The 24,992-nt window shown below is 36.9% G+C and overlaps 1 protein-coding gene across 26 annotated transcripts in view; it reads right to left on the reverse strand.

Moving 5' to 3' along the window:
- The window catches only part of syd (JNK-interacting protein syd), a 144,058-nt gene that overhangs the window by 37,548 nt on the left and 81,518 nt on the right, over window positions 1-24,992 (reverse strand). For 17 of the 26 annotated variants that reach the window (XM_068349950.1, XM_068349938.1, XM_068349956.1 and 14 more), the window contains 6 exons: window positions 23,311-23,358; window positions 20,215-20,340; window positions 18,747-18,906; window positions 17,994-18,210; window positions 16,557-16,728; window positions 4,539-4,553 (listed from right to left, as the gene is read on the reverse strand). In XM_068349950.1, the coding sequence (XP_068206051.1) occupies window positions 4,539-4,553; window positions 16,557-16,728; window positions 17,994-18,210; window positions 18,747-18,906; window positions 20,215-20,340; window positions 23,311-23,358 (738 nt within the window). The remainder of the gene's footprint in view (window positions 1-4,538; window positions 4,554-16,556; window positions 16,729-17,993; window positions 18,211-18,746; window positions 18,907-20,214; window positions 20,341-23,310; window positions 23,359-24,992) is intronic. The other 9 variants (XM_068349962.1, XM_068349958.1, XM_068349960.1 and 6 more) reach the window with 2 other exon arrangements.

The following is a 24,992-nucleotide window of genomic DNA, read 5'->3' on the forward strand; positions in this document are numbered from 1 at the left end:
TAAAACAACTCAAGAAAATCTTTCTAGTCTGGCAAAAAGACGTGATTACGTTAAATCACTTAAGATTCTATGTCTTAGCCACAAAACCCAGCAATGGAAGGGAAGAATAACATCATACACAAATCCCCTTCATATGTGCATAAGGGAAATTCCATCATGGTCTTCACAAGTCTTACCTGGTCATTGAAAATTTTTTTTTATAGTTACATGAGATATGGAAGTAAGCCCATGGAGTTATGATAAGTTTTGACAGCTTTACCTGCTGATACCTTTGTATCTCAAACTAATACATTTTTCTCACTTTCTATCATCTTTTATTCAACATAAATTTTCCTAAACAAATAGGACAAAAACACTGTAGTACTTATGATAATAGATATTTGATTATGATAGGACAAAAACACAGTAGTACTTATGATAATAGATATTTGATTATGATAGGACGAAAACACTGTAGTACTTATGATAATAGATATTTGATTATGATATACTGTACATTAAAACAGCAAGAAATATCCTAAACATACACTGCTGTGTAATTAAAGAGGAATGCAGCATACGTGCCGACAAAATATTTCTGGAATAACACCCAGGTCCTTGTGGCCCATTTGCTTTGATGATATGCTTACCTACAACATACAGAGCACTTATATCTATAAGTGCCGTCCAATGTAAATGCCCAGAAATAAATACAGCAATGGATTATACAACATAAAGGAACAAGAACAATAAATATAAGAGCTAACCATGCTAACGTTCACAAACAAGGGTGTAACAAACACAAGCGTAAATCTAATTCTAACCGACATAAAAGCTTAACATCAACATCAATTCAGACACGTAAATAATCATTGAACAGTAAAGAAATTAAGAAAAATTAACTAACATTCCATAAAACACCATAAAAATTCTTACTATATGTGTAACAAACCAACAAAAAATTAGTGTATACTTGATGAAGTCAGCAACTGTTTATGAATTTATCAAGGGGGTTTATCATCTGGCAAGTTTATCAAAAAAAAAAGTCAATTATAAACAAGGGTAAGTATTTACATAACCTCTACTATTCCCCTACATAAAAGATTGTAGATTACTTCACTATGATGCAAAGTAAATATTCAAAATATATTTATTATTAACCCTTTTACCCCCAGGCTATTTGGAACTTTCCAACCCTTAACCCCCAGGGGTGGTTTTTTTTTCAAGCACATTTTGCAGTATATTCTTTTTTAAATTGCTCTAACAGCCTTAATTTTCATCATAGGGAGGTCAGGTTGGTCTCATTCTCTTGGAAAATGCCTGAAGTTTCTCAAAAAATTATCTAAAATATGCAAAAAAAAAATGTAAATAGCTGTTTTTTGCAAGGACGTTCCGGTACGTCCATGGGGGTAAAGGGATGAGTTTTGTGAAACGTACCAGTACGTCCTTTGGGGGTAAGGGTTAATACTGTGAAATAAAAAGCATATTACTTCTCATGGAACTTGCGATGCATAAACTAGAACTTAGCAACTAAATAAGGAGAGGAGAATGTAGTTCCTTATCTTATATCTAACCTATTTTTCAAGTTTCCTTTAACTATTCCAAATGGGTCTAGTCTATCTGGATGAAGTCCATAAATTATAATATCCTACTTGACAGCATAGAAAGATATGTTGAGAAATAACTTTAAAAAGTTTATCTGATGAAAAAAGGTAATTAACATTATCTCAAACTTTTCCAGAATTTGAGTCTTCAAGATACACGAAAATATATCATTTGGTAGGTACCTAAAACAAATTAAATTGTCAAGAAAGAATTAAAATCATCTTAAAAGAGTATCATTTTGAACCTCCCTGATAATCATATTGCTTTTGTCTCTGGAAGCTTAGAACGTCAACAATACTCCTTAAAATAAAAAAGAAAATTTCCGTCTTGTTTCCAATATACTAATGCCCATGGTTACTTTATACTTATAAATTGTCTGTAACCGAATCTCATAAAGTCTCGTTTATCTTGAAAATCTGTTAAATTATTATCAGCCCATATTTGCTCACTTGTTTCTACACTAATCAATCCTGTTTAATTTTACAAGCTAGATCGAAAGACCACACGTTGCGTGGATCTGCAGGTAAGACCTAATCAAATTTTTAACTACTGTATTCATGTGGTCTGGACACTAGATAGCATGATAGAGAAGGCTTGGAACACAAGAACTCAGTAAAGGCTTTATTTAGTTATTGGGAAAAAACTATTATGTAAAAAAAAATATTTACAACAAGTTCTTCAATCTTAATAAGCTCAAATTGTATTTACAACAAGCTCTTCAATCGTAATAAGCCCAAATTGGGAATCAAAGTTGGTGAGTAAGCCCACGTTGTTTGCTTGTCTGAAGGATCCAGGAGAGCTCTTAGGAAATGTGTGAATCAAGAGATCAAGGCTCAGTTAACTCAAAGGTTTACCAAGGCAATTACATAACTTGGAGACAAAGTTCCAGGTATGGTGCAAAAATCAACGTAAAGTACTATCTTGTAAAATGTTGATGCTAGTAACCCTGGATGAACATCTCAAATAAAAGAACAATGGCAGTATCGAGTAACTGCATTCAAAATTTAAGCTATATTTATAACTATGCACTTTTACTTTCGTCCGATTCTATTTACTATCTAAAACATACCCATGACTCTGAATGACCAAATATTAACCATACACACCTCATGAATATTGAAACGCCCTTATTAACCAGACTAGATCACAAAAACCTCAATCAGAGAACATGCAAGGAATGATAACATGAGCAGTTTTATCATCATAGCATCTCATCACTTTGATTTTTGTTCATAAAATCAGGGACATACAAAAGAGTAACTGATAACCCATTTCTGTTGTGTCACTGACAGAGTGCACTCAAGTTTACTGAGCCGTCTCTAAAATACTAATGATAGAAGGAAAAGAAGTCATACTCATGACGACTAGCTAACAGGAATCTTCATGAGACTTTTCGGAACTAGAGAGACCCCAGCTTGAAAAAAAAACTAAACAACCCTAAATTTACTAGACAGTTTCCAATTCAAAGCTGGGATTTCTAAAATTTGCAAGACAGGAGAACTATTTAATAAATAGTAGACCAACAACTTTTTGCAATAGCAATAGAAAAGGGGAAATTTTTTTATCATATAAATAACAGACTTCAGATTGGAGTCAAGACCTTACTACACCGCCTACAAGTTTTGGCAGGATTTTACAATGGCCACAGTTGACGCATAAATTTTTTTTCAACCTCTAAGACTATACTGGATAACCTCCTGCCATGAGGCTTCAGTATCCCAAGCTTACCTTGGAACTTCAACACATGTGGCTGCTTCTGAAACTTTTCTTTCAAGGCAATGTACTTTTCTTGGGTTATCCCATTCCATTTAACATTCTCATGGGAAATAATCGTCTAAAACTTATCTGGAGTAAATACACTTATTCATAGATTAATGCATATGAATTCTTGCGATAAACTGTTTTAATTACAATCTTAAGGCTTATTTCATATGATATACTCCTTATTCTGGATTCATTTGAGAGCTGAATGGCTATACAATATTTAAAAAACAAATGAAATATGATACTTTAAATCACTATAGGATAATACAATTTGAGTCTTATGAAACCTTTATGCACTAAATGTATTGAAAACATGATACATATACATATACATATATATATATATATATATATATATATATATATATATATATATATATACTTGTATATATATATATATACACAGTATATATATATATATATATATATATATATATATATATATATATACACAGTATATATATATATATATATATATATATATATATATATATATATATACAGTATATATATATATGTATATACATATACATATACATACACATATATATATATATATATATATATATATATATATATATATATATATATATATATATATATACACACACACACACATGGACTGAGCCTTGGTCTCAAAGTTGTGGACTTGAATACAACTTTGGCTTTTGCTGTAAACCTTGATCCCAAAGCATGTAACGGTGATGGTTCGGCTTTGCTAACTGTTGGAATAATGTTTCTGCATTTTTGCAAGCATCAACATAAGACCCATCACAAAGCATTCTGGAATCTCCATCAGATTAGCATGCAAAGATTATGATTTTGACAAAATCATTTGATTTTTCAAGACCTAAGGTACTATCTGTCAAGATTTTGAATTTCAATAAATGAATAATGTTCAAATTTTCTGTGTAGGGCTTAACATTCAATTAGAAATCTGTCTAAATGCTCTTGCCTGCAAAATCACCGATACAGAGTCACTAATTTAGTTTTCTTGGACTTTGCAGTCTTGTGTACATTTTACCTTGCACCTAAGGGTTAAACAAACACATAAGACAGAAAGATAGATTCTTTGTCCCCAAGGGGTTCAAACAAACACAAGAGATAGACAGATTCTTAAAAAAACTATTCTGTAAGCTAAAATAAAAAAGTAAAAGGTGAAGTTCAAATAATAAAAAAAATAGCAATACCTCCAGGGAAGACACCTGTAATAGGCGCAAAAATTTTGGCAGTCACCAAACAGCATCAGTGGATAAGCAGAAGTAAGCAGGTACAACAGTAGGGAGTAAATTCAGTGGCCAGCATCAACAGCATCAGTAGTGGTACAGCAGTGGCAGCAGTTGGTGGTGGTGGTGCAGCAGGGTTAGCAGGTTAATTCAGTCAATAAATTAGCAGTGATGCAAAGTTTGGAGTGGATAAAAAAAACTCTTCAAAATAAGAATGAACTGATGCTGTATCTGTGCAAGAGGCAAACTTGTCCTACACAACTTAACAAAAAGGTGTCTGAAATGCTATGTTGTAGACAAAAAATAAATCCACTTCCAATCTGTTTGAGATACTATATAAAAAATAAATTGACAGCTATAAAAGGAAACTCAAGGTGCAAAATACTAACATTAACATAAAAATATGGAAGAACTTAATCATATAAATAAAAAATGACCAATCTGATGATAATTCAGTCACCCATGCTTTTACATAGAAATAAAATCCTTATAATATATATTTGTTCAGTGCAATATGGTAAATGTGAGGAAAAAAACAAAGTAAACAGAATGTTGAACCTCCTGTGCAGCTCATTCATTCCAAATAAGGAAATATTTTCTAAACTAAAACACCAACTTAAAAAAATGGTACGACAACAAAAGCAAGAAGTTTTTTGTAACTGGTAGAAGAACAAATAACTCTGAAAGACTTTTAAAACTGAACTCAAGAATTGATAAATTTTGGTGCATGTCACTTCAGAACTTTACGAACAAATTTCATTGCATCATTCTTCAGAGCTGAAAAAGATAATTTCTGATAAGGAAAAAGACACCATTGCTCAGTTTGCGTGTTCACAAAAGCATTGCAGTGACATGCATTTGAAGAATGATGGAAATGAAAACCAAGTTGCCTACAAATAAGTAGGTCCAAAAGATGTAGCCTGCTGCAAACAAAGGCGAAAACGAAAGATCTAATCAGCAAATATGTGCTTATGAAATGAAAGTTCTTCCAGTGCTCATGTATACACATGCACACCAACATCATATACATATCTTTAGAGAAAATTGTCCTTCCAATAGGTTTGGTACACAAGAAATGAGCTCCAAATGCTGTATACTAACAAGTTAAAGATTACAGAGAATGAATGTATATCTGTCTGTATTACACAGGAAGAAGAGAACCCAATAAAGGTAAAATCAAGAAAGAAATATAAATATTAATTTCCAAATATATATGATTGAATAAATATCCAGTCAATAACCTTATTGAAAGACAATATATGATAAAGTGTAAGCAAGCTGAGAGCATACAATTTCTTACTTAATGTTATAGGAGTTGAACTGCATGGAACATTATCTTAGTCATCACTTTAAATCATAAAAGACTTTTTTAGAAATCTTTTATCCACTACAAAGGGTCCGATACATGTTTTCTACACTCTTTATGGTAATTTAAATTGGAATTAATTTCTTAAAATATACAAGATTCTTTGACCTGACATTACCATATCTACTGCTAGCATGACTTAACTGCTCCTCCCCCTTCGCATAAAACAACCAAGACAGCACAATCTTTGGGATCTTTGTATAGTATCTTACCCTCCTGCTAGAGGGTACACTCAGGCACACTATTCTATCTTATTTCTCTTCCTCTAGTTTCGTTAAAGTTTTAATATTCTAATGTGAGTTATTTTAATGTTACTCTTCTTATAATATTTAGTTTTTCCTTGTTTCCTTTCTTCAATGGGCTATTTTCCCTGTTGGAGCCCCTGGGCTTATAGCATTCTGCTTTTTCAACTAGGGCTTAGCAAATAGTAATAATAATAATAATTTGGATAATACACCTTTCACCAACTACAGTATTTTATAAATCAACTCAAATTCTAAAAATAAAAAGATCCAAAATTACCTGAACCTTGAAGTATGCTAAAATATCATCACTTGCAAACATTTGGTGCCCTCTGCTTTTGCAGTATAAATCTAATTGATTTTCTTGGTACTACGTTAAATTCTGCTTTTCCAGTAAACTAGTTTATATTGTTATGACAACTGTTGGTTTTAATAACTTTTCTCAACTCTTCAGCATCACCTTTAATACTTTCCTAAAATGTTCCCGCAAATTTAATATCACAACCTTTCTGAGCTGTGTAGTGCTTCTCAATTTCCTTTACATAAATTTTGTCATTTAAGGAATCTTCTTTGACAATGGTGAGCTTATCGAGACCCAATTCATCATATTTTCTTCTCAGAATGATCCCCACTTTATATTTTATACTTTGCACCTTTCAAACACAATATGAAAATGAAAATTTGGAAACCTATACAATATTACTATTGCTCACAAATAAGGTAAACCATGATATAAAAGAAGAAAGCCAACACTCGAAATGTAATGTTCCCCGCCCTTCACAATGTCAGATTAACTTGATACCTCACTACAGGTAGATGTATAAGATGATATTGAACAAAAGTAACTATTTTCATTGCAAACAAATTACTTTTACTCAAGTTTCTTAGTACTTATGCAAATTCAAATACTTAAACTTGGAAGAAAAGGTGGCAGGTAATCATCTACAAAGTTATCTTTTGAGATGAGGACTTAGCAAAAATGCACAAAATGCTGAATAAAATGTAATGATTTTCAAGGAAAAAAATTCTTTGTTGAAACAAGCAAACCCTCAAAATATTAAAAGAGTAATCAACCTTAACTCTCATTCCTGAATACGTTATCTCTTGTGAGCACAAAATAGAAAGGCTACATTCTTCTAAATACTGTATTGTTGATTTGAATTCCTTTACCCCTCAGCACCTATATTAACCCTTTTACCCCCAGGGTATTTGGAAATTTCCAACACTTAACCCCCAGGGGTTAATTTTTTTTCAAACACATTTTGCAGTATATTTTTTAAAAATTGCTCTAACAGCCTTAATTTCTGTCATAGAGAGGTCAGGTTGGTCCCATTCTCTTGAAAAATGCCTGAATTTTCTCAAAAAATTATCAAAAATATGCAAAAAAAATTTTAAATAGCATTTTTTTTGCAAGGACGTACCGGTATGTCCATGGGGATAAAGGGATGAGTTTTGTGAAACGTACCAGTACGTCCTTTTTTGGGTAAAAGGGTTAACAAAATGAGGTGCAAGAGCTGAAGACTGTCCCTTACTGATGCTAAAAGTTTGTTTGTAATTCAAACTGAATTTTTGTCTTTCTGTGCGGTACTGGGGTTCTAAATCCAAAAACCTAATAAATTAAAGCAACGATTATGTTTGCCTGGTTTCTTTTTTATGTTAGAAACTCGCTTTGTAATGGCTTTGTTCTTTAAACATACTGTGTATGTATTATGGATACCATAAAATTATGATCGATTTAAGCCAGAGTTAAATTCTTCATTTAAAACATTGAGGAGACATGAAAGGTTTCACAGACTCCAGTCATAAATTATATCAAAATAATAAAATTGATTATTTCTGTTCTCACCTGATGTTCAGAGTACTTCTCTCAAAGCTTAGTTTAAATACAGAAATTTACACTACACTAAAACATCTTTCTTTCTTTGTAAAAGCTTTACCCTTCTAGCATGGTATTGAGACAAGTCTGGTGGTTAATGGCAATTATCGCAACATTGGCACTCCATAATTCCAAAGTATAGAGTGACCACGCTAAGGTAATTGCCATTAGACATCAGATTCTCTAAATACTAGATGGGTAAGGCAATTGGATATTTATTTAGTTTTATGGTAAATATTGGTATGAAACCAAGATTCGAGAGAGATGCACAATGAAAATCAAGTATGATTTATAGGAATAAAAGGGATTTATCTTTTTTATATATTTGGGGGATAATTATAAATTACATTGTCATTTGTGGTGAAGGCAAAACATTCTTTCAAGATTAACAAGACTAATGACATTTAATTTGACAGTCTTGCAGGCTAACACAGAGGTGGGTTCATAGTAATATTTTCCCTTTTAATTTCCTCATAAAATTCATTATTTATAACACCAATCTATTTCCAATATTATGTCTAAATTATCGTCAAAGCTTTTTCAATACATAAAAAGTGAATATTCTATAAAAAAAAGGAAGTCCAGAAGTATAAAGTTAAACCTGGAATTAGACATTTGGACTGAATGAAGAATATCAGGGGATTTAGTTGTTTATAACTCATAAATAATTGGGGAAAATTAGTAAACATAATATTTATTCGACGTTACATCAACAACACAAGTAGAAGCACTCCTTTGGTCAAAATTCTTCATCAATGTGCATTAAAAATTTTACTTTTGATATTTTAAATATACATCCGTATCTAAACCAATACTTTTTTTCTATTACATCTAGATTTTAAAGTTTCTTCCTTCCATACATCATCTGTTTACTGGTAATATTTCTGAGGAGGCAGTCCAAGAACTTTGGCCAGTTACTTCACATATAGCCTTGTATTGTATTTCATGACTGGTCTTGAATTAACAACTTAGGAGTAGTGTTCACGACAATTTAATTTTGCCATGCAAGAGTCTTTGGAAACTTGCAATATAACAAATTTGTAAGTAATTTGTATTTTTCCTAGTATACAAACCTGGAGCTATTTATAGGGTATACTTTCGGCACAGCTGAAAGACTAGCCATGATAATTTTAGTGAGGGATAATTACCACATCCGATAGTTAGCGGGTGGGGGGTGGGGTAAACTGGCTACCACGCTCACTCACACCTCTCGGCTAAGTAACCAGTTTGCTTTATGGCAGGACTTCTCGGGGGACAGGGTGGTGGGCCAATTTGTATAAATAGCTCCAGGTTTGTATACTAGGAAAAATACAAATTACTTACAAATTTGTTATTTGTTCCGACGTAGATACAAACCCTCCGCTATTTATGGGGTGACTTACTCTTAGGAGGGAGGAAGTCCTCACCAACAGGCCTTGGTCATGACCCGGGGTCCTCTCTATTTTGATCTGTGATCGATAGTAGAAGGGACCCTACCCTCGCTAAAATCAAGTGCCGATATGAGCTAATGTACTGATAGCGGCCTGCAGAAGTTTGTGTGTGAGTGAAACTAACAGTGTGGCTTGTCTTTAACATAGGAACTCGAGTACAAAACCTATTGTTCTTAAAGACATACCCAATACCCTCCCTCTAAAAGGTATTGGGGACGTAACAAAGTATTCTTCTACTTAGGAGGCACAAGGGAAATGGGTCTTACCTGCAGCGAGGTGAGATCAGCTATGCTGAGGCTTGCGGAGCTATTTTCCCCAGAGGGGAGAAGGTGAAAGGAAGAAAGGAGCCAGGCCTTCTTATTCATTCACCCCAGATTAATCCGGGTAGCCTCAGCCCTCAACCCTCTGCTACTTGTCCATCTAGGAGCCTGAGGTGTTTAGACCATTTGTTATGCGACCACCACAGGACCAATGGAAAAGGTCTCCATGTTCATGTGGGTTACGTCTTTGTAGGTAGTGGGCCGTGAAGGTCGATTGACGCTTCCACATGCCCACTTAAAGTATCTGCACCACAGAGTAGTTTCTTGAACGCCAGGGACGTAGCAACGCCACTGACGTTACGAGCTCTGGGTCTTAGGATGGAGGAGAGTCTAGATTGAGAGTAACCCCAATTGCCTTCCAATCCCAGAGGGGAAGGAAATCCTTGAGGTCCTCCTCTTGACCTTCCCTGTGCTGGTCAACAGTGCCGACACACGGGGGCAAGCTGGTATCGTTCTTTTAAGGTAACCCCACAGACTCCTCACTGGGTAAAACCCCAGTTGATGGGTTTTCCGTTACCGAACGAAGACACTTTATTCGTAATGGGCTGCACCTAGGGTACAGCACACTTGGATTTGAGTCTTGGCAATCCACTCAGGGATGCCGCTGAGGATTACTTCTCCCAGTCTCCTAGGGTAGGAGACATCAGAAGATGGATCATACAACACACTAAATCTCTTGGTCAAAAGCCCAAGTGAGTAGAAAGGCCGTCTTCCGTGTAAGGAAGTGATCTACTGCTGGGCATAAGGCTTGTAGAGAGGGGCCTTCAGAGACTGAAGGACCTGAACCGTGTTCCCAGGAAGAGGTTGAGATCTGACGGGGGACAAGTTATCTCACACTTGTATAAGTAAAGGCATCGATGGGAGAGAATCCCCTTCCACGACATCAGTCACCAAGGCCCGAACACTTCGCCTGGAAGACCGACGCTCAAAAGTGTCTGAGGTGCCTAGACATCTTTTCCGTAGCTTGTTGCGAAAGGCCTCTCTGAGAGGGGTGGTGTAGGATCGTCCCAGGCGAGAAGTCGAAGCAAAAGATACGGCTTAGGAAAGTGTTAGCATGTGGCTGCTTGGAAGATCGTGCCGCAGAGGAAGATCCCTCGGAACTCCGTCAGGAGCTGTAGAAGGTCGGGGAACCATTCTGCAGGTTGACATAGCGAAGCTATTGGAGCTCTGTCAGGGGCTGCAGAAGATCTGGGAACCATTCTGTGGGATGCCATAGCGAAGCTATTGGAGTCATTGATAAGATCTAGCTTATCCTGACTTGGCTGAGGACTTTTTCACCAGACCAAATGGGTGAAAAAACCAAGGCACACCTCTAGGCTGCCCCACCGATCTTGTTTGAGGGCCTGGGGTATTCCGGGACTGGGGAACGGTCGAGTGGGAGCCTGAAGATCAGGGCCGCTGCGAGCATAACTACAGTCGGGGACCTCACAAAGTTAAGACTTTGTTGGATACAAGATGATTCCAAGACACTAGGAGCCCACTATCTGGGTGGTTTTGCAAGCACATTCCTGTACCAGGAATGACGCCAGCAGATGGGGGAAACTAGTTGTCCTCTGTCTAAGAGAGGTGAATGCTGGTACCTTTCTGAATCAGGCCAACGGACGAGGCTGGAATGGTGCAGCATATGCTGCCCCCACCTCTCTTTTGATGCATTAAAGAGAGCATTAGATCCAGAGGGAAGACGAGAAGACAGGCCTCTTTGCAGAAGCTCTCGTCTGCCACCCATCATCTGCGGATTGTCCAGTGGTTGGGGGGGGGGGGGAGGGAGGGGGAGTGCACAGCAATAAACACATCTAGAGATGATGTCAAGACGTGTAACTAATTGCACGTTCTTGCAACAAAGGGGAACAGCCTGTTCTCCCTCCAACTGCCACTAAACCAGTATGGTTGGCCGAATAAGACCGATACCAACCAGAAAACCAGTTAATCAGCACAGCTTATGTTATAATAGCGAATCTCCATAGAGATTGCTTTCCGGACAAGAGACTGTACGGTAATCACCGAACGCATCCAACCAAACCCAAGAGGGGACTGAGACGTATCTTCGATCTATTGTTGGGTGGGTAAAGAGCATAAGTCTACTACGGAGTAGTAACACCGAACTGTGGGCATGACACGCATACATGCGTAGTTCGACATAAAAGTCGTGTTCGGGACTCAGTTGGAGAATGTTGAAAACGTTCGTAACGGAGGTTTCTCCTTCTTAGGACAAAAAACGTTCGTACTTCTCCGTCTCCGATTGGTAACCTAGCATTTATATTAAATGTTCCCTACTAGGGAACAGATATGCTAATGATTAGTTTCCAGCCAAAGCCTTTGTAGGAGACTAAGACTTCCAATCGGGGGGAAAGGAAAAAATGCCTATAAGGAGGCAGAACGTAAATGCCGTATGCCTGGTTACAGGAAAGTAGCCAAGTAATGTACTGAATAACCTGGTTTCAGTAAGGGATATAAATATACAACTTAATAGAACGGAGTTCTAATTGCAAGACGTATATAGCCCTTATTGGCAGAAAAATCGCTTGCACGCATACATGTACTTGTCTATTTGCGCTAGCGCATGCGTATTCTCTGCCTCCAGGAAACGTTTGCAACGAATCCGGTTGCGGGAATAATGTATGTGCGACGAATTGCAACATTATTGCCGAAAGAATTTTGATCGTTGACTAACTGTAATATTTTCTTGAATTAGAGCGAACATGTTCTCAAACAAAAATATACAGTTATAGAGACGATCATTTCCCCTTTGGTTTACCCCTCCTCTTTATGTGAGGGGCTAGCCAGTGTTCAATACACAGAAACGGATGTCTGGTTACCTGTGGGCGGAGTTTGAAACCTTCGTAAACGTAATGAAAAGTTGCCCACGCTTTTAACGTCAGCTAACAACGTTCCTTCGGGACTAATTGTTCGAAACAATAACCCTGTAAGGATAGAATAAAAAGTCTCAGAAGCCAATCGTGTAAAAGGCAAGTCGTTATACCCATGGTACGATGACGGGGGAGGCTGCCTCCATCAAACGGTAAAACCAAGTTAAAGACAATAACCTCGCGGTTTTGTCTTGGGTAGAGCGCATGCTCCGGGATGGCCTACGGCCTTCATAAAGTTTTAACAACACCCGTTAAAGTTCTGTAAAAACTTCTCAGGAACGAGCCTCCCGAAAAGGGTGAAGTCTCGGATGTAGGAGTTTGCTTCAAGAATGTCAGACATAATTGCCATCGACCGCTTACCCGAAAGGGTTGCCATCGAACGCTTTCTCGGTAGTGAGAAAACTACTGTCTAAATCCGGCAAGGCCTGCAAGGGGAAATGAACTGGAATGTAAAGAATTTTTTCATTCCTCGCTCATTTCCATCTGCTAACCAAACCACTCGAAGTGGGAAGGTGGAGGAAAGATGATGGTGGTTCGTTCGAAAACAAAAGGATCGGTGCTCGCGAAACCAGACTAGCTGATATAGTAATCAGCTGGGAGTGTAGAGTGATGTATCAAGTCACACCTTTGGAAGACCCATCCCGTAGGGGGGGAGGTCAACCATAGAGTTTTCAGAAAAACTCTGGATCGTGGAAACTGAGAGATTCGGATGAGAACCTAGTGGTTCAGAATCTATTTATGAATTCCTTTCTCACAACCTTAAGGGATGTTGTGCCAAGAACCCGCAGGAACTCTGTTGCTGATTCCTGATGGAATTTTCAGGAATCGTGTTACATGATCAGGACCCAAAGGAACTGTGTCATAGTTACCTGTAGAGATTTGTAAACCCTTAAGCAGCAGGCATCCCTCTGTCATCAGAGTAAAACTCTTGATGACGATGGGTCCGCGCGAACAATTCACGGGATGAGAGTTCGAAAACTCTGTCATAAGAGTTGTTTGCGCACTTCAACTGACTGCGTGCGCCCAGGTGCTCATGCGTGTCAATATGGTCGTGCGCGCCAATTTGGTCGTGCATGGTAATCCAGTCGTGTGCGCCAATTTGGTCATGCAAGCCAAACCAGTCGTGTGCGCCCGATTGTCCGTGCGCGCCAGAGCTCTCAGTGTGGCGAGAGTACTCACTACTACATTCACCCGAAGATTCACGATAGCCTGTGTTGTACGAGTGCGAACGGTCAACACAATGAGTCCCCAAACTCTGTCGTACAAGTATGGCTATGATCACGAGAACCCAAAGGTTCGGCGTGAACTGCGTTGAGAGACCCCGAAGGGTCAGCGCAAACGAGAAACGGAATTTTCTCTGTCACGTCACCCTGAAGGATCAGCGTGATTAAGGGCACGAGACACCATAGGCCTAACGTAGCCTGTGTTGCGAGACCCCGAAGGGTCAGCGCAATGAGAATCCGCAGTTTCCCTGTCACTAAACACTGAAGTGTCGGAGTGACTAAAGTTACGAGAGCCCAAGGGTTCTGCATAACTAATGTTACGAGACCACGAAGGGTCAGCGTAACGAAAAACCGAAGTTTTCTTGTCACAAAACACCGAAATGTCAGTGACTAAAGTTACAAGAGCCCTAGGGTTCAACGTAACTAATGTTTAATGTTACGAGACCCCGAAGGGTCAGCGCAACGAGAAACCGAAGTTTCCCTGTCACAACACACCGAAGTGTTGAGAGTGACTAAAGTTACGAGAGCCCAAGGGTTCAGCGTAACTAATGTTACGAGACCACGAAGGGTCAGCGCAACGAAAAACCGAAGTTTCCCTGTCACAAAACACCGAGGTGTCAGAATGACTAAAGTTACAAGATAACACCTCCGTATAAGAGGTTTGTTCTCCCGAAGGAGAATGTCGCTTAAGATAAGGCTATCGCTCCGCCCCTGAAGGAGAACCATAAGCGTAACAGGGGACCACCGATGCCCTGAAGCGGTCTTCTCTCGAGGACGAGACTCATTCCCCGAAGGGATAACCTGCTTCGGAGAAAGCTCTGCCACCGCCCCTGGTGGATCAACAAGCTCCTACAAGTTATTTCTTGCGAACAAGAGGGAAGTTCTCTCGAAGGAGATCGCCTAAGACGAGCTTTCTCCCAGCTCTATGGGAATAAAGCGTAGGCGTAAAATATCTCTCTAGCGAACGAGGGAGAAGTCCTCCCGAAGGAGGACATCGCCAAAGACAAGCTTTCTCCCAGCTCTATGGGAAAAAAGCGTAGGCTTAAAAATCTCTTTCGTGAACGAGAGAGAAGTCCTCCCGCAAGAGGACATAGCCTAGGTAAAGCTTTCTCCCAGCTCTATGGGAAAAAAGCATAGGCGTAATAAAAAAAAAACAGTCTCTCTCTCTCTCTTTCGCGAAGGAGGAACATCAAGTTGAAGGTTGACAGCGAATGCTACCTCGTAACGAGGGCAGCTCACGAGCTACCACATGGAGCGCAGGATAACGAACAGGGCGGCCGTAGCACTCGGCCTTGTGTTCTATGTCACTGGTACCTGTGAAAAAAGGAAGTTGTGATCAATTACAATTCATGTTCCGATGCACACAATACACTATTCGGGGAATAAGTCACCTTCCTTGTGAGATAATTTCTCGAAAGGGAGCTGAACTGTTATACACTTTAATTCAGTAATGAAGCAAACACACGGCAGTGTTAAGAACCTGCCGACCAACAGTCGCAGGGAGGGCAGCAATGACAACTCCCTTACGGCGGAGGCAGTCGGATACGTTGTTAACAGCAAAGTTACAAGTATCTAACCACGTATATTTCCATTATACATATATACACTCATATATATGTAAGATGAATGAAAACACACAAGAAAACAAAAAATAAAATAGAAGGAAAGTGGTTACTCAGCCGAGAGGTGTGAGTGAGCAGGGTAGCCAGTCTACCCCACCGCCCACCCGCTAACTAGTGGATGGGGTAGTTATCCCTCACTAAAATTATCATGGCTCGTCTTTCAGCTGCACCGAAAGTATACCCTATAAATAGCTCCAGGTTTGTATCTACGTCGGAACAAATACTTTTTTTAAGAATCTACAGGAAATTAAAAGTGAAAAAGTCAAAATAAAGTCAAACTATTTCTCATCACGGTCAAAGCCAATGAAATTGCAAAACAAATATTAAGACCCATGAAAAAAAAACACGTTCAAACCAAATGAGCTACTATCATCGCCTAAATGTATCGGCATGCTCAGTAAATTAAAATACAAAAAGGAAAGATTAATAAGTCAAATAATACGATTATCTTCCAAAAGTCTAATAATGAAAACGCTTGCACTCAGGAGTGATCAGATTAAAGATACGACTCCCATGCACATTGCAGCTACTCATTCTGATGTGAATAAAAAAATTGGAATCAAACGAAACAAAAACAAATGATTTACCTAAAATGACATATATTTGCTGGATGGAAGCTAGGAAAATGCTATAACGTTCATTCAGAAAAGCAATGTTACTCTGTAACAAGGATATGCTAGTTGATTGCTACGACAAAGCTCTAACAGTAATTTAAGAGGATACTGTGCAATGCAAAAAGTAGCAGTATCTTAAAATGGATGTTAACATTTTACTCAACTTGCATACCAATTACATCAAAAGCATTCAATTACATAGTACTGTAATAAATTCACATAGAACCCTACCTTTTTTGCAGAACATAATAAAAAAATATATATATACTAGATTCTACCCGTTTCACTGGGCGACACAGGTTCCTCGCCCAGAAATAGATTTTTCCTTTGTCAAAATCCCTTATGTATACTACATTCTAATGTCAGCCAAATAATGCTTAAATTGTCAAACAAGAAGCTGAAACAAATAAAAAACATCTTACCTAGCATTTTTGATACGTATGGTTCTATATCCACATCTTGCAAGTGTTGGTACGTATGCGCGTGATATAACCGTAGCGTAGAATCTAAACGGATGCTAACCCAGACACCATCGCCAATCCACGCCATCTGCCTTACTTGTGACTCTTTACGTGGATGGGCATCAAATGATTTCTGCAATGATTTGATGTCCATCATTTTCTTATAAAGATTTTGGTTATGCATTCTTATATAACTAAGAAGATAGCCATAAGTTAAATATTTTTACCTTGCCATCAACAAAGTGTTGGGGGCAGTTAAGGGAGTAGTAAAAAATAGATGGTTGGGCATGAATGTAGATAGAGTTCTATATGAGAAAGTGACTGTACCAACTGTGATGTATGGATCAGAGTTGTGGGGAATGAAAGTGATGGAGAGACAGAAATTGAATGTGTTTGAGATGAAGTGTCTAAGGAGTATGGCTGGTGTATCTCGAGTAGATAGGGTTAGGAACGAAGTGGTGAGGGTGAGAACGGGTGTAAGAAACGAGTTAGCAGCTAGAGTGGATATGAATGTATTGAGGTGGTTTGGCCATGTTGAGAGAATGGAAAATGGCTGTCTGCTAAAGAAGGTGATGAATGCAAGAGTTGATGGGAGAAGTACAAGAAGAAGGCCAAGGTTTGGGTGGATGGATGGAGTGAAGAAAGCTCTGGGTTATAGGAGGATAGATGTGAGAGAGGCAAGAGTGTGTGCTAGAAATAGGAATGAATGGCTAGCGATTGTGAAGCAGTTCCGGTAGGCCCTGCTGCTTCCTCCGGTGCCTTAGATGACTGTGGAGGTAGCAGCAGTAGGGGATTCAGCGTTATGAAGCTTCATCTGTGGTGGATAATGGGGGAGGGTGGGCTGTAGCACCCTAACAGTACCAGCCGAACTCGGTTGAGTCCCTTGTCAGGCTGGGAGGAACGTGGAGAGGAAAGGTCCCCTTTTTTGTTTCATTTGTTTGATGTCGGCTAACCCCCAAAATTGAGGGAAGTGCCTTGGCATATGTATGATGTATGTATCAACATAATTTAATGATCTAATTAACTGACACACGTGGTGATCTGATGGGCATAAGCACATGTCAATATATCAACTCTAGTCTCTAGGCTATTCACTAACTATAAAGTTCACTGTTATAAGTAACTGACTTGTGAAACTATTATCTTTTAAGAAGAAAACTCAGTTCTATACATTTTTCTATCATTTGTTAACAAAACAGTGGAAATATATTTAAATTCTGGAAAATCTCTTTCACTTCACCAAGCAAAGAAAAACCTCTCACTGAAAGTCATGGACAAAAGGAGATACTTCCTAATGCTACAATAGTAAAGGCAACTGCTTGTCACACGACTTTTGCAATTACTACAAAAATATACAAAATTGACAAAACTACATATACACATCAACAAAAAACTTACTTCTACGTTCATAATTTTAGGATCTACGACGTGAATCTTGTTTCGGTATCCACACCAAACTTTGTTGTGCACAACGTGCATGCAGCGAATGGAATGATGTGGTTTTCCAAGATCAAGTAAGTGATAATTAGTTAAGTCCCACTGGCCATCACCTTGCCGATGGAAAATAGCGACAGTTCCATCAGCAAGAGCCGCTAAAACGCGACCTTTGAGGTGTCTGTGAAAAACAAAAACAAAAAAGCAATTATTTACTGTATATTTCGGTGTATAAGACGACTCAAAATTCTAGATTATTAACCATGTATTTCGGCGTATAAGGCAACCTACAGATAAGACAGCTCCAAATTCTAGGCAAAATTTCTTGATTTTAGCTTATATCGTAGGTATAAGACCTTTAACAATCGAAACTCCAAGGGTATTTGTAGTTTTGCTTACCTTGAGGACCCTAAAAATACCCAGTTGCCGGTATCGATACCTCACAGGATTAAAGGTTCAATTTTTGTTACTGTTAAGACGACCCCCTTTTTAGGGGGAGGATTTCTTTTGGTTCAAATGGTTCGACTTAAATGCCGAAATATACGGTATATCTTATGATGATTTTCACGATATTTTAAGTCAAATCAATATATTTTGTTAACTGGCTAATTAAAAAAGTAATCAATAATATTAGTAATTAACCTTATTCATATACAGTATAAAAATATAGTCATAAATTAAATAATTTTCACCTCATAAAGATTACATATTACTTACACAATTGATAACACAGAATCCTTGAGCTTGATAGAATGTAATGAACGCTTCCACTGACGAACAGCTGAGTGCACGTATATCGATCCACTCTGGGATCCGAGCCACATAGTTGCTAAAACAGACGACATTTTTTCAACTTCCTCGTGTACGACACTTGTGTCTGAAAAGAGAAAATCTAATGTTACATACACTGTGAAGAAAGGAAAATATAAATATATGAGGAAAGTTTATATTTAAATACAGTACTTTCATGTGGGGATAATAGTTTGGTGCAAATTGCATCACTGACTAGATACCACAGGGACAAATAAGAATATGCGAGATCGAGGGAAATTAGAATTAATTGCTGATACCAATGGGGCAGATATTAAAAAACTACATTAAAGCTTAAAAGAGTTCGGAGCTTCACAGATGTCATTCAACATCTCTGCCAAAGGGAATCTTTTACTTAGAAGAAACCATTATTTAACTTCCACTATTAATATCTATATTACAGAAGAACAATAATAAACTTTGAGGTAATAATTAAGTGGATATGTTCAATTATCCTACAGAAATCTTGTTTGCTGGCAATAAGAACAACTTTGGAAGACAAAAATTACATTATTGGTATGAAAAAGAATGGAGGAAAAAAAACTTGCTTGTCATCATTAGTCTTTCAAATTACACGATATACAGTAAAATTAACACTGACTTCCTTGTTTAACTTATTGACAAGTTTCTTTACAGATAACCTATAAAAAGACACTATAAATTCATGGTGGTTTATTGGATCAAATGCAGCTCAGTATGTTTCTACTTTTGTTCTCCTTATTTAATTTTTTAAGAGGTGAATTCAATGTCTACCATGAGTTGCTCTTAACCCTTTTACCCCCAGGCTATTTGGAACTTTCCAACCCTCTACCCCCCCGGGGGTTATTTTTTTTCAAGCACATTTTGCAATATAATTTATTTACATTAGTCTAACAGCCTTAATTTTTGTCATAGAGAGGTCAGGTTGGTCTCATTCTCTTGGAAAATGCCTGAAGTTTCTGAAAAATTATCAAAAATATGCAAAAAAAAAAAATATAAATAACAGTTTTTTGCAGGGACGTACCGGTACGTCCATGGGGGTAAAGGGATGGGTTTTGTGAAACGTACCAGTAGGTCCTTTGGGGGTAAAAGGGTTAAGTTTGAGTTCTAAATTAAATTTTGGACGTAACCAGGAACAGGATCAGCAGTCTGGATCAGATGCAAGTCAAATAAATTTCTTCTTGTGTCAATGTCACCCTTCGGCGAAGGTAAAAACTCTTTTATTCATTTTGCTTCAACTGTTATTGGAATCCCTAAGGCAATTCCTGAAATTTTCCAACTATGAAAATTTCAATTAATGATGTTTTAAATGTCTTTAATAAAATGGAAAACTTCAAGTTCTTAATGTCACAGATTTCTGCAAACGTTAAAAATGTGCTCAGGAAAAAAACTGTACCTTCAGTCGGCTGCGCTTCCTCCACTCCATCCTTAACCACACCCTCTGGGTCCTTGAGCAATCTTCTTGGTGGAACCTCCTCTTCACCCGAGTTATCCATTACTTCAGCTCTGTCTGCATCTTGTTCTAGAGAAAAAAAAGTACGACCAAAAACACTTAACACAAAAATTAATATTTTTTTTTTTTTTTTTACTATGAATTTACCTATTATCTTTATATCAAATTTCAAAGCATCTCATTTGTTCTATCATAAAAATCAGGAATATTTTCAAAACCTCTTCTTAAAACTGTAACCGAGGCTTTAATATTAAAATGTTTCATGTTACACCTTCAATTATGCTACTGTTGTGTGAATACAAGTAACAAATTTATATTTTCTTCATTAATCATGGTTTTCTCAATCAATGAAAATTAAAAAATTTCTTGTTTCTAATCATCCACATACACTTTTATTTAGTATTCCCACTATATTCTATTTGCTCCAATTTTATTCAATGACAAAGGTTAAACTGCTTCTTCCATCCTTCCTTTTTTGTTTCCTCTAAAATTATACTTTTAATTCCTATTATTCACACATTTCTCTCTCCATATGTTTTACTAAAAATAAATTCCTTCTTCACTGAACACTTCCATACTTGGCTGAGGGCTGGTGGTCCCAGTAACTATTTCCAACCTTCCTACCCTATCCACAACAAATTCATGTTTATATATATATATATATATATATATACATATATATATATATATATATATAGTTTGCATAAATAAAACTATTAATTTCTGATAAGGTACTCTTCCACCTCTTGAAAAATAATGTAAAAAATTCAGAGAAAAACAAAGGAGTACAGCTAGTGCAAGGTAACTGCACATAAAAATGAACTATATCATTACGGAGTGTGGAATGATTGATAAGTGGTGTAAAAGACCTGAAAGTAGCTTAATAGTTTGAACATATTTGATAAGAGAAAAATTTTGAAGAACACTATGATCAAGCGTAAGATTAAACAATTAATTCTTAATATGCAAGACTCATATACTGCACGTACAGCAATCCTTCAATACCCTGCACTTCCAGTATCTAAAATAATCCTATTACCATGTTTTATTCTATAACTATCTTTGGTATGCAATTGCGTTAGTATTTCTTAAATCCATTCCCGACACCTTTAATTGCAAACAATATTTATACATTTGTTTATTTCATCCTTGTTTTCATGCTTTTGAGAGAGAGAGAGAGAGAGAGAGAGAGAGAGAGAGAGAGAGAGAGAGAGAGAGAGAGAATTAATTTGGGTTGTGAAATTTATATGTGTATTTCCTGTTACATATTCTCTTGCTGGACTGCTTTTATGTTTCAGCCTATACCGCTCTTACTTTTATGGATTCTATACACTTAATTTAGTGGATATAACATCAGCGAAGCAAGGTGGGGCTGGGATTTTAAGGTAGCCTATAGTCAACTCTTTTTAGTGAGGCATATTTGCACCGACTCACAGGGGTGCCCTTTTAGCTTATTAAAGTTTCCTGATCGCTGATTGGTTGCACAAGATAATTCTAACCAATCAACGATCAGGAAACTTTTCCGAGCTAAAAGGGCACCCCTGCGAGTCGGTGCAAATATGCCTCACTAAGAAGAATTGACTATAGTTTAAACTAGATTACCGTAACTACAACATATTACGCAGATATCAAGGGAATTTTCCACATCCTCATTTATACTATTGTGGATGATTGGGGGATCAAAGTCTCTGGAAATAAATACAACTAAAACTGGTAGGAAGATAAAAAGAGGCAAACCACAGAATAGCTGATGTAAAATATAGCAGATCTATTGTGTAAGTCAAAACTGTAATGTATAAAAAGGGTTCTCCATTATATGAGAGAGAGAGAGAGAGAGAGAGAGAGAGAGAGAGAGAGAGAGAGATATATTATCTAATTTTTAGACCCATCTGTTAAGCAATTCACTACCATCACCACCACCAAGGCAATATAACCCTTCAAGCAGAAATAAAAATTTTAATAGTACCCCAAAAGGGTCCACGTCCAACCCCTACTTATAGCTAAACATGAATATAAGGTTCCAATGCAAGCCACTAATCGCCTTACAATTTAAAATCAAGGAAATATACCATATTTACTTTATAATTGCATGATAACTATTCCTAATATTAATCATAAAATTGTCTTTCCAGGCAGTTTTTATGATGAAATTCAGACCAGATTTTCTCTCTGAGTCAATTGTTCAAGTTCAAAGCTTCAACATTATGCATAAAATTTTGCCTCTAGTAACAGAATGACAAAATTAAATAATGACTACTAACTTCTGCTTCAGTCTCTAAAGGAAAGGCATGATTAAAAAAAAATGTAGAAAGTACTACTCAACACCCTGGGCCACAAAACATCAAAATGATAAAATACTACCCGTATAATTTCAACATCAACTAACTTGTACAGAAAAATACAATAAAAATGAAGTGTAGTTATTCAAATCATGAATGTCATACTTTAGCATTTTGCATACAGTATACTGATGAAAGGAAAACTTTGAATTCTGAAATTTCATGAAAATGCTAATACAAATACCATAATTTGAATACCATAAACACTATGAAACATCTAAATCATGTTCTACAATTTGAGTGAAATGAATATTTATAACTGTATTCTCAGAAATATATAATTGTTACTATAAATGGAAATTATAACCAAAGGGTAAATTTTTCATATCAAAACACCGAAAATAACCTTATTTAATAAAAAATCAGGATATTAGAAAATATTAAAAAACAAGATCAAAATGCATTTTTAAAATAAAATAAATGTTTAAATACCTCCCTGTATAACTAATGGTGCCGTTCACTTGCTCAGAGAAAAGGGCACTATTAAGCTATACAGGATACGTATGAAACATAAGTATTTAATTAAAGTAGAATACTGAAATAACAATCGGGTCATATGACAGCAGAGGAATAAAAAGGCAAAAATCAACCATAACGGGGTGAAAATATAAAAAAAAAGGGGAAACAATACGAACTTAAAATAATAATAATGCTTCCAACACCAACCCAGGATGCACATGCTCATGCACTAAGTACCCACCTGGATCTGTACAGGCGATAGTTTCTTTTCGCAGGACAGGCTTAATTTCTGCAAAGACAACCACACAGTACTGCATAACAATGGCACGTAGGACCTTCAGAGTACGCTTTCTGATATTAAGAGACATCAATGAAAGGTGGCACAGGACAAAACCCTGATAATAATTCAACACATGACAGTAGAATCAAGAATTGATTTAAGCTGAGAAAGTCCCACATCAGATGTTTAACCTGTGTCAAGTTCAGTAACCTTTTGTTACAGTAGTCATTAATATGGATGGGATAGTCTTTCAGCTGCCAGACTACTTACTACACCTTACCATGCTCTCCCTTTACAGCTTTTCTATTCGAGAACAAAACAAGAGCTCTTGCACCTCTAGCTTACACTTTTCTGTCTTTATAATGTTACAGTAACTTCTACTACTGTCTTAGATTCTAAATATTAGTCATTTCAAAACTTAGCCTAGAATTAAAACTACTGTACAAGTACATGCAAGTATGAAAAGGACTACCTTCTCTGTACATGGGAGCTGTGATCTTGACTAATATGTTAATTATGTTCTTATAATGATAAAAGTAAAAAACTAATTCAAAGGTTTTCACAACCATTTTTAATTTCTCTTCTACATGCAACTATTATACAGTACTGTATTACTAAACCAATCGATACTCAACTACCTGGCTTCCAACCGGTAATTCTCAAAAGCTAAATTGGACATAGAGTTCAGAAAGACACTAATGTGAAGATATTTATTGCTCTAGAGTAAGACTCGCCAGATCATCTATGCAATATACTGTATATACTCATTTAATAGCTGATCTCGCATGTAGTGTGACCCCCAAAATTTTCACCAATAAAATATTATTATATCATAGTATCTAACGTATAATGCGAGTTCGTTTTTACCCAAATTACAAGAGACTAACCTCCTTTACTTTATTTCTTTACCCTATCTTCTAATTGAATAAGTTAAAAAAAGGAAAACAAAATTATAAATGTATCATATCATTATAATGGCAATGTTTGGCGGATAGGAAAGATGGATGAAAGAAGAATGATGGCAGTGTGCTAGCTAACCATGGAAAAAAATTCCTAATTGTGATGGGCAATTAGTGACCGAAAAACCTAAATTGTAAACGAAAAAATTATCAAGATATTTTATATTCAATATTCATTCCTTATCAATTTCATTACAGTATTTCCCTTCCTCACTGGGCTATTTTCCCCTGTTGGGCTTGAAGCATCTTGCTTTTCCAACTAGGGTTGTAGCTTAGCTAGTAATAATAATACCATTCAACTTCTCGACTCCTAAGACAGAAATTGGATGTGGCTACAATTATGGCATACCTGTGGGAGCATCCTGAAGAATTTGCCAGCTTGTACCTCAAGAATGAGATACTGAAGGGAATTGTTGGACACCACAATAGCAGTGGACAAGTACCCACAACTTCAAGTGTGGTTTCTATATATGTAAATATAATACTGTATATCTAATCCATCAACCTTTTTCATTTATAAAATTCTCACAAGGATTTTTACTTGTAGGAATGACTAAATGGAGTAATTTGAACACCGAAAGATTTTATTTGATTATTGGGCTTTCTGCCTTTAACACAACACACAAATCCCAACATGTATGTGAAAACAAAGGTTTTTAAGTTAATACCAAAGAAATCCAATTG

The sequence above is a fragment of the Palaemon carinicauda genome, chromosome 26, assembly GCF_036898095.1.
Source record: "Palaemon carinicauda isolate YSFRI2023 chromosome 26, ASM3689809v2, whole genome shotgun sequence".
Classification (NCBI taxonomy): domain Eukaryota; kingdom Metazoa; phylum Arthropoda; class Malacostraca; order Decapoda; family Palaemonidae; genus Palaemon; species Palaemon carinicauda.